Source organism: Pelodiscus sinensis, chromosome 3 (assembly GCF_052426305.1).
Source record: "Pelodiscus sinensis isolate ZL-2025 chromosome 3, ASM5242630v1, whole genome shotgun sequence".
Lineage (NCBI taxonomy): Eukaryota > Metazoa > Chordata > Testudines > Trionychidae > Pelodiscus > Pelodiscus sinensis.
In genome coordinates, this window is record NC_143054.1 from 193,361,587 (window position 1) to 193,379,574 (window position 17,988).

At 41.8% G+C, this 17,988-nt stretch overlaps 1 protein-coding gene across 4 annotated transcripts in view; it reads right to left on the reverse strand.

Moving 5' to 3' along the window:
* Positions 1 to 17,988, reverse strand: part of PLCB1 (phospholipase C beta 1) — a 698,632-nt gene that overhangs the window by 154,282 nt on the left and 526,362 nt on the right. For all 4 annotated transcript variants that reach the window (XM_075925686.2, XM_075925693.2, XM_075925689.2 and 1 more), the window contains 2 exons: positions 5,289 to 5,373; positions 4,322 to 4,499 (listed from right to left, as the gene is read on the reverse strand). In XM_075925686.2, coding sequence (XP_075781801.1) covers positions 4,322 to 4,499; positions 5,289 to 5,373 — 263 coding nt within the window. The remainder of the gene's footprint in view (positions 1 to 4,321; positions 4,500 to 5,288; positions 5,374 to 17,988) is intronic.

Sequence of the window (17,988 nt, forward strand, 5' to 3'; positions counted from 1 at the left end):
CAGATTAGCAAAAAGCACTTCCTAGAGTCCATTAAAAAGGAAGAAGTGACAGATTATAACAACCTCTCCCTGCTGAGATTAGTATATATCACTGACACTTCTTGGTTTGTAGCGTAGTATCACCAGATGTGTCCACAGAGGGAAATCTACAACACATTTCCTATTTATTTTTTAAAAAATCAATGGAAAAATCCCCAATCAAATCGACACTCACTTCCAAGGGCTCTCCTGAGGCAGCAAAAGCCACAACAGTGGAACACACGCACACGTCGACAAAAAATGCTGCAAATTAACACAATTTTAGAAGCTATGGGTCTGATGCTCCATTTGCAAGAGTTGCCATAGCTCCATTGACTGTTGTAATGCTAGTGAAATTTACACCAACTGAGGATCTGGATGTATGACTTCAGATGAAGCTACAATGAAAACCATGATGGAAAAGGGGAAAGGCTAGCTGTACAGAGCCTGACTACAGATATTTGAACACCACGTATGCATGCAGGAAGATAAGAAATGGTGCTAGATACTGGGGTTTCTAAAGAAGCCTAACAGAATTAGGTGCCTAACACTGCATACAATTCAGATCTGCCTTAGGCCCCTTTGAAAATCCCCATCTGAGTGAATAAAAAAAAAATGTAACATTCACTAGGTGCAGCTCTGTGAACAAACTATACCGCATTAATATAGCTCAATCAACAAGGACCTGCAGCAACAGTTTCAGTGGAAAAGCATCTTCTATTTCCTCTCTGACTTCCTTTCAGTGCTTACATACTTTTTAGACGAAGGAGTTCAAGTTTCAGTGGGGGAGGTCTAGGTTGGATATTAGGAAAAACTACTTTATTACTAGGAGGGTGGGGAAGCACTGGAATGGGTTCCCTAGGGAGGAGGTGGAAACTCCATCCCTAGAGGTTTTTAAATCCCACATTGACAAAGCCCTGGCTGGGATGATTGAGTTGGGATTGGTCCTCCTTTGGGCAGGGGGCTGGACTCGATGACCCCGAGGTCTCTTCCAGCCCTAAGATTCAAGGATTCTATGACTGTACTCATCTCGTACATTCAAAGAGGTCACTTGCTGAGAGAAAGCAATGGGCCAAATCCTCATCTGGTGTAAGTCAGCAAAACTCCACAGATTACAACAGCACAATGCTGATTCACACCCAGCTGAGGAGCTAGAGCTAAAAGTTTTGATCCGTTTTTACTCAGTCACTCACTCAGGGAGCACATATGACTCCTTCATCCTCCCCTAGCACTTCTGCAACTTCCCATGAGTAGTTCCTCTGCAGGCCAAAACAAATTTCTCTCAAAGAGGGAAAGGTTAAGAATTTGCCCCACCAATTTTAAATGTTAGCAGTTATCCACATGTGGGCTGTTTTAAGTTGCCAGTTGCTTTGAGCCTTTATATTAAATAATCGGTACATGTCAAACCAAGAAAAAACAACTTACCGCCAATGTGCCTACAGAGGTAATATGAGAAGGAAACAAAACACCAAAGATGCTAGGCATGAGATTTTTCTTTTGCCAAAATAAAACTCTAATCCACAACCAATTTCTCAAACGTCTGATGATTTGGCCAGCATATGATGCTACAATGAACTTGGTGGGATATAGGCACTGTCAACTCACAAAAAAGTGCATAAAATTTATAAGCCAACTCAGTGAATAAGGGAAAACCCTTGTATGAAAACTCCTCTTTCAGGGCACGTCTATGCAGCAGGGCAAAAGGTGAATTAAAATAAACAACTTCAGCTACATCAATTGCATAGCTAAAGCTGAAATAGCTTAAGTTGGCTTTTGGCACTGTCCTCACAGCAGGAAGTCGAAGGAAATAATGGCTTGCTGTGAAGATGTGTATTTTGTTATTTCGGAATAACATCAGTTTATTTGGAAATAATGCTTCTATGTAGATGTACCACCAGGGTATAATAATAATAATAATAATAATAATAATAGTTATTATTATTATTAATTTGCTGATAAATTTTGACTATGAATAAATCAAAGAGACATCTTTAGGGCCTGTCCCAAATCAATTTCAGCTAAAGCCAAATAAGATGATCTTAAAATGAAACACAAGTCTCCATACCGTTTGCCTCAGACTGACCAAAACCATTTTAAATTACACCTGAAATTATACAGGAACAACTTTCTCCTGACTTGCCTGAGGTCACCCAACAGGCCAGTGGACAAACAAAGAATAGAATCTCTCTCTCTAATGTCCCAGTCCACTGCTCTATTGACTATGCAATACGGCTTCTCAAGGCAAATCCTTATTCTCACAAGTCCTGTATACCACTCTAACACATTTAAATAATAGATGTTAAAAAAATCTACATTAAAAGAACATGACACTTGAAAAAAAATAGCACAATCAAAAGTTAGAGAATTGAAGTTGCCTGTTTGCTTCCTTAATTTGGCTGTCTTGTGTGTATTCATTAATGACATGACTGGCGACATCTGGCCTGGATATCTGGCTATAGCAGCACTTTTAACTGAAAGTGTGGCCATGGCACGAGCACTGGAAGAGAGCTATCTCCCAGTGCTCTATGTAAACCGCCTCTGTGAAGGGAGTAGCTCCCAGTGCTGTAGCTTGGTTCATACTGGTGCTCTATAGCACCATTACTTACCTGTGGTCTGGAAAGGGAGGTGTTTTTTCACACCCCTGCACCAGAAAGTTACAGTACTGTGAAGTGTCAGAGTAAACCTGGCCTAGTTTTAGCCTAGAGCAGGTGTTTTACCCTCTTGAATTCAGGAGGGAATAGTATCAACTCTAGCTGCATGAACAGTATGTTCTGTGCATTGAGGGTGAGCGAGACCAGCTACAGGTATACAATTAAGAGAACACTCCGGTAATAACTAAATAAATCAAAGCTCAGTAAATGCAAATAATCTACATACATGTATTTGTAACAGCGGTGTTTCCGAAAAATGAATCCACTCTCTGCCTAGAGGAATGCAGCACTCATGCTAATCAATTTGTTTTATTTAGGTGACTAAAATGGAAACAGGGCAGTGTATTTTCACAGAGAGGAGTGGGACTTCTTGGGAATCGGGTGTTTAAATCATGGTGCATGGAGCTGAGAATACACCATGCAGGAACTAGGACATGAAGCCCAATTTATCCTTGCCCAACACCTTGTATAGTCATTTTTTACCAGTGCCAAGGAAGTGGATGTAAAATGATACCATTCTGATGTGCTAGTATTTTACACTTTGCACTGTGCATGTGACTCTGCTCGGTGTGAGGCAACAGTGAACGGGAAAGTGAGATTTTGAGACCCAAATCCCCCCTCCCCGCACCATTCAGACCTAAATAAAGCAGAACCATTAGTGTGTCCCAGTGCACGGTGCTAAGATGGAGAAAGGCCCTGCAAGGGAGGTCATGCCCAAGGCCGGCCTTAGGTTGATTCGCCCGATTCCCCCGAATTGAGCCCCACGCCTAAAGGGGCCTCGCACCCTGAACCCGGAAGTGTGCCAGGTGGTGCGCTGCAGGAGGGGGCACTGGCCCTGGAGGAGGAGTGCGTTGGCTGCCTGCGCCGCAGGAGGTGTGAGTTTAGCTCAGAGTTTAGCACTGCGGGAGGGTGTGTGTGTGTTGGCAGGGGATTTTTTGTGTGCCGGACCGTATACTCATCTGCCCAAGGGGGTGAGGAGATAGATGCTATTGCATATCACAAAATGCACCAGGTCATTTGATTGGCCAAAGAAAAACGGCACACAAAAAATCCCCTGCCAACACAGACACACCCTCCCGCAGTGCTAAACTTTGAGCTAAACTCACACCTCCTGCGGCGCAGGCAGCCAACGCACTCTTCCTCCAATCAAATAGGGCCCCCTATTGAAACTTTTGTGTGCCTCTTTTCTTGCTCAACCAAAATCGCTGCAGGGCCCCGTCGAAATTGTTCGAATTGGGCCCCGCGCTTCCTAAAGCCGGCCTTGGTCATACTCCTTCTGGGCTGCAAAGCTCTGCTCCATGCTGCTTCCCTTGTGTGGAATTTTGGGCACATTGCAATGGCAGGATGGAGGAGCGGACCATATACTCATCTGCCCCAGGGGGTAGGGAGCTAGATGCTATCGCATATCACACAATGCACCAGGTCATTGATTGGCCAGAAAGATTCCTGAGCCTTAACCCCACTTAGCCCTCGTGAGCAAAGCCAGTTGAGTTGGCTTTGGTAAGGGGACGGCACTCTGCTCTGAGTATGTAACATATCAGGCATTTGAGCTAGACCCTTGCTGAGACACCTTCCCATATGTAAGTAGGACGTCCTGTCAATCACCATCCTTATGTTTCAGGCAGTCATATGTCTGGGAGTTCAACTTTTACCTGCTCCAGGAGAAGACGGTTCAAACCCACTGGATGCATCACTGCACGTGTTGGAAGCCTGCTCAGCTACCTTCTTTTTGGAACTTCCATCGGCAGACTTTTGTGATTTCTTTTTATTCTTCACCAGAATTTTGTGCATTAGGTCCATAGGGCTTGGAAGGGGAACGCCACTTTCAAGCTTGGAGGAAAGAATAAAAGAGGTGTGATTAAAAAAGGTCTTATGCCAGTTGCTCTTTCTCTCCATGATACAATGTACAGTTCTGCAGTCCAAAACATAATCTCATTTTAAGAGAAGCATGCTTTGCATAATAGGTAGTCTCTGTGCTGAACAAAATAGCACCTAGAATCATAGAATCATAGAACTGGAAGAGACCTCAGAAGGTCATCCAGTCCAGCCCCCTGCTCTAGGCAGGACCAATTCCAAATAAATCAACCCGGCCAGGGCTTTGTCAAGCCGAGACTTAAACACCTCTAGGGATGGAGACTCCACTACTTCCCTAGGTAACCTATTCCAGTGCTTCACCACCCTCCTAGTGAAATAGTTTTTCCTAATATCCAACCTGGACCTCTCCCACCACAACTTGAGACCATTGCTCCTTGTTCTGCCATCTGCCATCTCATACCTATAAAGGAGCTTTAGAAAATAAACTAAAAATGCACTCTGAACTATCTACAATAATAATAACCATAATCAGTATAATTTCAACTGTGAAAGCGCAGATTATAAAAGAGCACCTATGAGATCCAATTTTGATTTAGAAGATTAGAACTCATTATCCCACAATAATCTCCACATCAGAAGCCATATGCTTAAACCAATAATAGCATCAATTACTTTTTAAAACCCTAAACCCCAAAAGCCAGCAGCTTCTAAATTGTAAGGCCCTATATGAAGAACAAAAACTGAAATATGCAAATACATATTCATACATATGTTTATGATCAGGGAAATACCAAACCATCTTACTGGGTATTTTTCCAGTGGATCCATGAGCAGTGCATCGCCAAAAATTAATCTGCAATATTCTGCCATTTTGGCTTGCTGCTTAGGGCTAGAAGGGGGAAAGGATAGAATTAAGTGAGACTTATTCATACTGCAGGCTGAAAGTAGCAGTAATGGAAAAATCTAATATCCCTTAACTAGATGAAAGGATAATTTCCTGATCCTATCATTGTAAATTGTTCACAATGATCTAGATTCATCATGCTATTATTCTGACTTCTCTGACAGCTCTTATCACAGGGACTGTACATGAAACGGTACAATAAAGGCATTGGGCATTTGAAGTCATAAATAGTGAAATTGAACTTGTCACATAGAGACAAATATTTTCACTCACTTTATAGAATATAAAAACCGAATATATCAGTTGGGGGAGTAATAGAAATAAACTGATACAGAAGTTTGACTCTTGGGTGCAACACATTAAATATGTTTTCCTTCATCATACTTTTAGGTCACAGCAAGGATTTTCAAGGTGTATCTATCCCTTTACTTTTTTCCTCCTCTTGTTTTACTTTTTCTTTTTGGTAACTTGAGAACATAAAGTGGAGGAAATGAAAAAGAGAAAAGGGATATTCCTTTTTCATGGCACTTCTAACATCTTCCACTGGTTCACATGGAAACTCTCAAACCTGGTCACCCTATGGCCAGATCTGATCTAGAAAATTTGCTGGGGTAACTCATGATTTATTTATTTTTTTTACTGTCATGGGTTGTTGGCAAAAGACCTATTATCAGCACCATCATAATGGCACAATGATGCTTAGGTTTATATAGTTTACATGGGCCTGGTCTACACTAGATCAGGCAAGTCAGCTTAAGGTACGCCATCCAGCCACGCAAAATGCATAGCTGGATCTGGCTTACCTTAAGCCAAGCTGCTGCAGTGTCTTCACCAGGGGTCGGCAACCTTTCCTAAGTGGTGGGCCAAGATGTAACCCTCCTGCCCTGGGATCCGCTGCGGCTTTTTCTGTGGGGAGGGGAGGAGCAGCGCGCACGCGCGTCGCAGGGCTTCCCAGGCCAGACTGAGCTGCCAGACTTTGGCCTTCAGTGCACACGTACATGCACGCCTCCTTCTTCCCTCCCCTGCCCCCCCACTGACTGCTGTTGGCTCCCATCCCGTGGGCTGTGACGGAGCCAGGAATGTGTCGTGCAGTCACCGCCCCAAGTGGAGAGAGTGACAGGGCCAAATTGCCACGAGGGGCGACTCAGCTGATGTCCATAGTTTCCACTTCCGCAAGTAGAGGCGACTCTTCCCCCCCCTCCCCTACCCCGAGCTCAGTCTCAAGTCTGTGGGGCACACACAATGAATGGGCTCCCCCTCGACCTCCCCCCCCAGAGGAAGCCAGTGCTGGCTCCAATCTTGTGGGGGGCATGATGCTGGATCACCAGCACAGGCTTCCCTGTTGCGGGTAGGAGGGAGCAAGGGGGAGCTGGTTCATCGCATGTACCACTGAAAATTGTGCCACTTATGGCACACATGCTGGATGTTGCCGACCCCTGGTCTACACTGTGGGATGCTTTTGGGAGCATACAGAATGAGGAGTACAGGATGCCAGCAAAGGCTGCCCTCAGCATTCCATTTGGGGGTCTACACCAGACCTGATCAATCAAACTCTAGAAAATCGACTTCTGGAGGGTTGATCTTCTCTGTAGTGTAGCCAAGCCCATTGTGTTTGGGAAATGGGCATAAGCACAGTTCCTTGGTATAGGAGATCTATGCTAGTATAGCTATAGTGTTCATCAATGTAGACCTGGCCTTTGCAACAAGCTCCTGGAGCAAGTAGCTGGATGATTATTTTAGTCTGTAGGGTGGAACATTGTTGAGATTTCCCCTCACCAGATGCTTCTCTATATCTATATCATCTTGTCAATTACTTTGGTAGTTTTCATGGCGTCCACTAGGGATACGTCAAACTGAGCAGGCTGTGTGTCTGCCCAAAGTGCAAGCCAAGAGTGAAATAAAGTCGCCATATCATTGTGATGCGAGTTTTAAGACCACAGATAGCGTATAACACATAGCTATGCCACTTGCAAAGCCTTAGCATGTGGCCTATAGTAACTGCCATTTTTTATAACCACATGGACAGGATAAAACTGTTCATCTCCAGGTGTGTTTCACTGGGGAAATCAAACCAAAAGCCATTTCTATTCACAGACTACAGTCAACATATGGGCACGCCAAGCAGCTATAGTTGCACCTATTAGTCACATCAGAATGTATCTATATAAATGAACATCAAAGAGGTGAGGTCCTAAGTTTTTTTTCTGGCAAAGTTATAGTCCTGTATATTGCAGCAGTTGGAAACCCTTCTGTTGCAATTATATCTCCTTCCAGGATGTTGCAATTCAAGTGAGGTGGGAAAGAATTCTCTCATTCCCATAACTAGTTTTCAGTATTGGGTGTTCTTTTGGGGGGCGGCACATCTCAAATTGGGGAAAACAGTTAAAATCTTGAAAATATTCATAAACCAAAAAAAAAAAAAAAAAAGGCGACACCCCAAAATTCAGTTTTGGTCATTGAAACATTTTGTTTTCGTAATTTTGAAACATTTCCTTTTCAATTTTGACATTTTTCTTTTTCTAAACCCTTTGTTTACCATAATTTTGAACAGGAAAACAGGATTTTTGAGTGTCAAAATACTGAAGTTAAATCTCTTCTTCCCCAACATTTTTTTTAAGTTAGAAAATTCATTGAACACCACCTTGTTTCATGAATAGTTCGAATTTTGAGGAAAAACTATTCATCAAAAAAAGTCCCACTCAGCTTTTGTTGGAAGAACAACCGCCAGGAAGAATTTTAATCTCCTGCTCAACTAACCTTTTACAAACAGAAATAAACTAAAGTATCTAGTTAGAAGTTCCACTGTACTACCAGGGCAGTTGGAAGAGCCTTTGTGTAATGAGAATCTAGCCAAAAGTATTAGGATAAACTCACAGTTAAGCAATATAAACTATTCCCATTACTGAACACCCTATTCTGCTACCCTGCTTGCCCTCTTGTTATAATTACTAATTATTCATTGTGTTCCAGCAATACACATGGTTATGGAAAGAAAGCTGGTGTCGCAGTGAGTCAATCCGAGATGGGATCAAGCATTTAACTTGGGATCTGAATTTCCCAAAGTTCCGTGGTGCTCCCATTTGGAGGGATTCCACCTTTAGCAACCACTGGTTAAAACGGTCGCAACCTCAGCTTTCCACGGTACAACATACGGTTGTAGATTTTAAATGATTCTCCAAAGCCAGGACAGGTTTGAAACTGCTTCGTTTTATATCCGTTCAGTATTTTGTCAACACTCTCTTTTAAATGTAGTCAGTTATGCAAGCCACTTAGAAATTCAGCCTTGGGCAATAAGATGAGGAAGATGAGTAGGAACTGGGACGGGGGAGGGGGACAACAGCAATACTGGGTCTCTGGGCAAGGTGGGGATGGCTGCTCTGGCTGCATACCACTGGAAGGGATAGGGTCTTGAGAGGAAGGGGCAGGACTGGGACTAACCTCCCCCAGGCAGCCCTCAGCTCTGCCCAGAGCATGTCATGTGGGGCTCCAGCAGTGATTAAAAGGGTCTGGGGCTCTAGCTGCTATCCTTTTGAATTGCTGGGCCATAGGACATTTGCCCTCTTTGCCCCCTCTGTCCATGGGTCTGAGTAGGAATCAAACAGAACAGAACCCCCAAGAAAAAGGGTGGCGGGGAATGCAAGGTAGAATGTTGTAGTCCTTATCTAACTGGCAGATTCTTTTCATGCAAATAAAACAAGCGTGGTGCAAAAAGCAACCTTAGCTCTCTGTGGAAAGTGGGTGGTTGGCTGAGTGGGGATTTTTTTATAACTTCTGCCTCCGTGGGGAAATTATTACAGGCAAGTTCCTCTTAATTTTCTCAACTACTATGCATTTTTAATGGAGCTACACTCATACGGACCTTGATGTTCAAAGTCTGGGTCCTTTAAACCAAGCCCCACATTTATCTAAAACTTAGCAACATGCATAAGATTAGATTTTAAAAGGGCACATCCATGAAAACCACCCCAGATGTCTGGAGGTAGTGAGAGTTTCACTCCTACACAACAGTGAAATCTTATAGCACTTCAGAGAGAATGTAGGTTTTCCTTGCTAGAAGTCGTATTAGAAAGAAACTGTACCATCTAACTTTATATAGCAATCTTATGGAAATCAGAGAGGACTTTTTTTTTTAAAAAAAGAATGACTAATTGGATACATCATACTTGGCTTTGCAATTACAGGTTCAACCTCTTTAGTTCAGGACCAGACCAATTCTGAACGAGAGAATTTTCCAGACTACAGGAAGTCAATATTGTTTAGCAGCATTACCAACACTTCCACTGCTGACTGGGCACTTAGAGGACATTAGAAGTAAATTAGAGCTAAATAACAGCACAGAGCACTGAGAGCTAGGACTGCTGGCTGTAAATAGACTTTATGGGACCATGGGAAACTTGGCCACACCCATAAAAAGTGGACATCCGGCTAGTTAAAATCATGCTGGATGATGGATGTTTCTGGACCAGAGAGTTCTGGACTAGAGAGGTTCAACTTGTATCTTCAATACATCATATGTAGAGGCATACATAAAATATCTGACCCTATCAGTTCTCACTGGGTGAAGAACTAATATTTGATAACATACTGAGCCATACAGTAATAATCTGTATTCTACAGAATTGTACCAGCAGTATGGGAAGCAGAGAAACCCCAAAATGTGCAAGGGCAAAGGAATAGATTTACAAGCCTAAGAAGGAACATAATATCGCTGCTCAGACATATTCGATATGTGTCAAGCTGGAGATACACAAACTGATATTTGTACCTTTCTTTAGACTGTGGAATGTTTGATACAAGAACCATTTGTTTGGTTTTTGTGTATATACAACACCTAGCAAAATGCAATACTAGTCTATAATTGGGTCTCCTAGGTTGTGTCTACACTGCACCCTTAGCTTGAAGGACAAGGACATGGACGTCGGAATAGCATGCCCGTTATTTCGAAAGATAGTTCGAAATGATGGGCGCGCTGTCAAGATGCAGAAAACTCACTGCTGTCTAGACACACCCCTACGCATTACATATAAATAGCCTATTATTTATGACTTATTGATAGTGTGCTTAATGCTGTATCAGACATGAATTGAGTCACCGTCCTTTCCCAGAAGAGCCTACAGTCTAAAAAGATTATAAAGAGGCTCCAGACAAGAAAACCTTGCTAAAAAACACTATTGTGATTCAGGCACCAGCTCTTGCCAAGACTGCAGATGTTCACTAAGTACTAACAAACTCAAAGTACCAGACTAGTTGACCTCTATGTTTGTTTTGTTCACAAGAGGTATTAGTTTTATAAGAATGTATGCAGTGTTTTGAACCTATGAGGTGCTTGCAAGTTGCTGCATGCATTCATTTCACTTGTAATGTTGCAACAAGAAAATCTTTAGGTTTTGCTTTATAACACTGAAAAAGTTTGCTCAGAACTCGTGAGCCCAGGCCTGGGAATCTTCCTTCTCTCCTTCCTGCTCATGGAACAGGATTATCAAAATCAGATGGGCCATCAAGGAATATCACCATTCAAAGGACTGGTGAATGGCCATATCATACCCTGGAAATGCTACGCGCAAGGAAGCTCTTCCTGTAGACTAGGAAGGTGAATTAAGGAAGTATACCAAAATCACAGGAAACGTTTCCAACTCACTCTTTGCTGTTCAAACTCTCATGAGGCCAGAGATGCTAAACTGAGGCAAATATCTCCTGGGGTGGTCCCTGGGTTTACCCCCAAAAGACACTTTGAATTGACAGATCACTACAGGTCCATTCCTCTTAGGATTTAGATAAGGAGTTGGCAATATGCAGCTCAGAGGCTGGACATGGTTTAACAGGGTTAGCCCTGGTGGGCCGCCGGACGTTTTATTTATTTACTTGTCTGCAGGTACAGCAGCTTTCAGCTCCCATTGGCTCTGGATCGCCCCTCCTGGCCAATGGGAACTGTGGAAGTGGCACAGAACCGGACACATCTTTCTTCAGCTTCCATTGGCCAGGAACAGTGTTCTGCAGCCAAGAGGAGTTGTGAGTGACTGTACCTGCAGAGACACAAGTACATCAAGTGTTCGCTGGCCTGCCATGGGCTAACCCTGCAAAGCCACGTCCGACCTGTGGGCTGCTTATTGTCTACCCTTGATTTAGATGGTCACTCATTTGTGTGTATATGTTTACTTGCTTTAACCGGAAAATAATTCTTATTTCTTATTCCTAGTTAATAATCTTTTAGGTAGTTTATTATAGGATTGGCTACAAGTGCTGTCTTTGGACTAAGATCTCGGGGACCAATTAATCTGAGGTAAGTGACCGGTCTCTTGGGTCTGGAAGCAACCTGAATGTGGTGGGGGTTTTGGTGTAAGTGACCGTGTACCACAAAGTCCAGTTTGAGCAGCAGGCTAGACAAGGGACTCAAAGGAGATGTTCTGTGACTCCACAGTGAGACTGCTGTAGCAATCGAGGAGTTCACATTTGTTACTGGCTTTGTGCCACTTAATTTTAGAACACACCACCACATGGGGTATTTGCCTGGAGGTTAGCACTCAAAGCCACGAGCTATGCCATGGAGTGTGACATCTCTTAATATTTGTAATATGAATTCTACCCAGAAAATGGCAATGTGAGTTTGCCTTTAATTCAATTTTAATCTTAAAATTGATCTTAGCGGGACACTGTCCAATGGGTACTTAACCTTTTAGCTGCTAGGTCATGAGTATGTTTCTAATTATAGAAGTGTCTGCCTGCAGATTTATAGATACCTTATATTAATCTCATTTCAAACCCCAATACCTTTTTGAAGCCTTTCCAAAGTTTTCAAGGTTATAAATGTTTTCTCCCTTATTTTGTGGGTCCATTGCTTAGGGACCTTTGTTTTTTCTTCAGTATTGCTGATTTTGACCTCAATATTCATTTCAGAATGATGATTAGGGTTGCCAGGTGTCCGGTTTTCTCTCAGTCTGGTATTCGTGGCATCTGTCCAGTAAAAAAAATAGAAAATACTAGACATTTTACATGTAAAATGTCTGGTATTTTCTGTTTTTCTTGGCTGGAAGACCCGCAGGGACATTCTTCCCCTGCCACGTTTGGTGGGGGCGGGAGGAGCGGGGTTTTTTTTTTTTTTGCTGAACTACTTTGGTCCCCCATTTTTTTTGTTTTTTGGCTCAACCAATTTTTCCCCCACTATGTTCAGGATTTTTGGTGAAAATATCTGGCAACCCTAGTGATGATTTATCTTGAAATTATAATGATCTTATATACTGTAAAACATACACACAACCCTGGATGCCTTCCGGAGTCATGAATGACATTCATTTTTTTTATTAATTATTATTATTATCATCAGAGCCAAGGAGTCCTGGTCCCCCATTACAAAAGAACCTAAGAATGGCAATCCTGGGTCAGACCAATGGTCCATATGCCAGATGTTTCAGAGGGAGTGAACAGAGCAGGCAATTACTGACTGATCCATGCCCTGTGGTTTTGTCCCAGAATCTGGCAGTCAGATGCTTAGGAACACTCAGAATATGGAGTTGCATCCCTGCGCTTCTTGTACTTATGCTCCATGAACTTATCTAATACGTTTTGAGATCAGTTATACTGTACTTTTATGTGTCTCCGGCAATGAGTGACACAGTTGGCGGTGCTCTGCATGAAGAAGAGCTTCCTTTATCACATCCCCCCTTGGTCAGCTCTTCAAAGAGGAATAGTCTCAATCTTTTAAAATCTCTCCTTATTATGGAAGCTGTTCTGTACCATCATTTTGGTTGCCCTTCTCTGTACCCTTTCCAATTCTAATACATCTTAGAGACAGAGCAACCAAAACTGCATGCAGGATTCAAGGAGTGGGCGTTTGATGGATTTATAGAGCAGCATTATGATGATTACTAATTTTCTACCCCTTTCCTAATGGCTCCTAACATCCTGTTAGCTTTTTTAACTGCCATTGTACATTGAGTGGATATTTTCAGAGAATTATTCACTATGGCCCAAAGATAACAGCTCATTTACCCAGCATCATTAGATGTCTACTATGTTTTTCAATGCACATTACATTTCGTTTGTCAGCATTGGATTCATCTGCCATATTCTTGTCTATTCAAGCAGTTTTGTGAGATCCCTTGGTAACTCTTCACAGTCTGCTTTGGACTTCACTATCTTTAGTACATATTGTGTAATCTTCAAACACTGCCACCTCACTGTTTACCCCATTTTCCAGACCATTTCTGTATATGTTGAACAGTATCAGTCACAGAACAAATCTCTGGGGGATCCGGCTACTCTAAAAACAGAATTTTCATTCTGAAAACTGGCCATTTATTCCTACCCATTGGTTCTTGTCTTTTAACCAGTTAGTGTTCCATGAGAGACCTTTTATCTTATCCCATGACTGCTTGCTTTGCTTAAGAGCCTTTGGTGAAGAATCTTGTCAAGGGTTTTCTAAAACTCGTAGGGAAATTATTTTGAAATGACTAAATTTGAAATAATTCCTGAAATAACTATTTCAAAATAAGCTTATTTCCCCAAAAAAGCAGGAGTACAAATTTTGGAATAATCAGCCCATTATTTCAAAATAATGGGGTTGGTAGTGTGGACACAGTTTATTATTTCGAAATAAGGGGGCTTATTTAAAAATAACTCCCAAGTGTAAACTATATCCATCGGATCCCCCTTATCCACATGCTTATTGACGTCCTCAAAGAATTCTGGTAGATTGGTGAGGCATAATTTCCATTACAAAGCCCTGTTGACTCTTCCCCAACACCATCTTTGTGTATGATAATTCTGTTTTTTACTATTGTTTCATCCTGGTATTGAAGTTAGGCTTGCCAGCCTGTAATTTCCAGGGTCATCTCTGGAGCCATGCCTAAAAAAATGCTTATCTAGGACTAGCAGATTTACTTGGACTTGCTTGTGTCCTTAACTCAATTAAGTTTTTTTTAAAATAATAGGAAAATGTACATGCCTTATTGAAAGGACTGTCTTTTTCAAAATACCGGTTTTATTTTTATGAAATTAATTTTTATTTTGGATTTCTTTAAAAAGGGATTGTTAAAATGTATCCATTTTATTTTTCTAGTACTTTTTAAAACGGGAATTCCATCAGGTGTATTTTTTCTTCATTCCTATAAACTCTTATAATTCACAATATTTTAACAAAAAAGGACTAGAGTCAATTTGGTTTCTAATAACACCGTCTTCTAGTTTTCAAACCTTGACCATTAATTTAGCTGTGCCAAAATATAGCACTACTTCAAATTTCTCCATTTTATCTCTTTTCTGTAAGGTTTACTGAGAAGCAATCCTATTCCAGGTTCATCCTATTTTCTGGCTCATCTTGGTTCAATCTGTTTCAATATTCACTCAGTTATGTCAAAGTTGAGGACTATACTTGATTAGGTGATGCTGTCTCCTTTCTGTTTGGTTTAATGAGAAGCAATCCCATTCCAGGCACATCCCATTTTCCTGGCACAACCAGGCCTTACCGTTGCTTTGAGTACCATCTAGGAGGAGTTCTTGATCAAACAGACAAACAGACAAACTCTCTAAAATATATAGCAGATTATCCACTGTGCTAGGTGCTGTACAAACAGAAAAAAAACAATTGCTTCCCCCAAAGAACTTACAATATACGACAAAACACAACAGGTTAATACAGAAAGTCAGGGGAGGAATGAAGACACGTGTTTGAAAATTTAACAAATGGGCAATGCAGATTTGTATCTTGTGTCAATCAGAGGCAATCTTTGACAGATTGACAGTGAAAGAGGGATGATAGCCAGGGTGGGACTGACCATGATGGGCTTTGAAAGGGAATACAAGCAACTTATGTTTGATGTGAGAGAGAAGGTGGGGCCGGAGGAGGAACATAACACATGACTTAGTAGCAGCACTCTGACTGCCAAGCCCAGAAAGAAGGTTGTTGCAGTAACTGAGACATGAGAGGACTGGAACTTGGGTAAGCGTTTTAGCTGCCTCAATAAAAAAGAAAAGCTGTGTCTTAGAAATGTTATGCACAAAGAATCAGCAAGACTGAGATGTAGTCTAGATGTATGGACCAAGAGGGAGGTCCTAGCTGAAAACGACTCACTGGGTACCACATGTTGGAGCAGTGGTAAGGAAAACAGGTGCTAATTCACATGCTATCAAACTCAATGGCTATGTCTAGATTGCATCCCTTTTTCGTAAAAGGGATGCAAATTAGACATATCGCAATTGCTAATGAAGCAGGGATTTAAAACTCCCCCGCTTCATTAGCATAAAAAACGGCTGCTGCTTTTTTTCAGCTCGGAGCTTTGCCGGAAAAAAGCGCCAGTCTAGATGCAGATCTTTTGGAAAATAAAGCCTTTTCCAAAAGATCCCTTATCCCTTATTTTAAGAGGGATAAGGGATCTTTTGGAAAAGGCTTTATTTTCCGAAAGATCAGCGTCTAGACTGGCGCTTTTTTCCGGCAAAGCTCCGAGCCGAAAAAAAGCGGCAGCCGTTTTTATGCTAATGAAGCGGGGGAGTTTTAAATCCCCGCTTCATTAGCAATTGCGATACATCTAATTTGCATCCCTTTTACAAAAAAGGGATGCAATCTAGACATAGCCCATGAGCTTTAAGTCCTTCTGGGAAAAATATCAAAACATAATAACAAATATTCACCTCACTAAAACAACGACATGACCAAAGCAAGCAGGGCAAAGCCACATACCAGCTGAAGTCAATGGTAAAATTCCCATTGACTTTGATGCCACCAGAACTTTTCTGAAAAATTTTAATGAAGACAAATCCAATAGCTGAGAACTATAGGGAAAATTCTGGCCCCATAGACACAACTGGGAGTTGCCATCCATGAGACCAGGATTTACACAAATTTTCCAGAACTGGAAGTTGTTAAAGTGCTTAGCATTATGAACTAGCCTACAGGTGTGAGTGATCATAAAAAAAATCTAGAAGGAAAATAATGTTCCATCCGAATGGAAAGGCAGAAGAAGCACTCCATGAAATTAGGTGAGGGATTCTCTGGCTGGCATGACTAACTGCCATATTCCCCAGCAATTTGTGAAGAAATGAAAGTCTAATTGTAATATTCAGTCAAATAACTGGAAATGGTACTTGGCCAGTGCAAAATTAGAAGCTGCACACATTAAATGAGATAATTTATTGAAGCAGAACATTAACAACAACAAATACCAATAGTTAATCAATCTTCAAGCCACATAAAACCCATTTGATATGACTTTTCCAAATATCCTTTGTTAATAACTTGTTATTGTCATTATCACACATGAAAGAGCACTGCAGATAGTATAGCAAGGGTCTGATTCATCACTCTGTTACTGCAGCTTTATGATGGTATAATGTCATTGATTTCTATAGCATAACATTAGCATAAAACTGGGGTAACACAGAGATAACTCTACTCTTGATTATTCTTTTTCCTGAAATTTCACAGCATATTCCTTAGGCCTGGTCTACAGTAGAGGATAAATTCAAATTAAGATACAGGCAGTCCTCGGGTTACGTACAAGATAGGGACTGTAGGTATGTTCTTAAGTTGAATTTGTATGTAAGTCGGAACTGGTACATATTGTAGGGGAAACTCTAGCCAAACATTTCTCCAGAGCTCAGTTTTATTCTCCCACACCTCACTTCCCTCAGTCCTTTATTCTCAAGCTGAGGTGTCTGCTGAGAAAAGCCGCTCCGCGTCTCCCTGGTCTGTTGGGGGGGCGCTAGCTTCACGTCTCCCTGGTCTGCTGGAGGGAAGCAGCTAGTGCGGGGTTGCCTCACCCCATTTGTAAGTAGGGATCCGATGTAAGTTGGATCCATGTAACCCGGGGACTGCCTGTATACAACTTCAGCTAGGTTAATTGTATAGCTGAAGTTAAAGTACCTTCACTTGAATTTTTGCACTGTCCACACTGCAGGAAGTCGAAGGGAACACACTCTCCCTTCGACTTCCCTTTCTCCTCGTAGAAGCAGGATTACCGGCATCAACAGGAGCACCCTCTCACTTCAAATTAGTGTGTCTTCATTAGCCCTCCTAATTTGAACCAGGAAGATTGACTGCAGCTGCTTCGATCTTATCTGTAGTGTAGACATGGCCTTAGAGACAATGGGTCAGATTCAAATGTGATGTGTAAAGTGATGTAAGTTATACATTAGTGGGTAGGTGTAAAGAGTCTAATTGAGTGTCAGCCGGAGCAATTTACAATGGGGCCAGAAGAAGGGGGTTTATCAGTGAAAGAAACTAATAGCTGTATGATAAAGTAGGTCAACCCCTCAACAGGACATTTCTCCAGACTCGGAGTGTGAATGGGACACATTCAGATTCACTTCCACGCACTTTACTACAATTAACCACCCTTTGAATTTGGTCCTATCTGAACATTTCAAACTTCTGATCCTCCAGGGTTCCTGATTTCTTTCTCCAGTGAAAAGAGGGATTGATATAAAGGGATGAAAATGGAGTGGGAACGGCAGCAAGATTGTTTGACAGTCAGCATAGTTTTAATGTTGTATGAGTCAACTGCAAATGAAATGGGACGTATGTGATCTGGTGGGAGGTCTGTTTTGCTATGATGCAGAGACATTCTAGTTCACTATAAGACAACGGAATCTTAGATTCTGCTCAAAGGG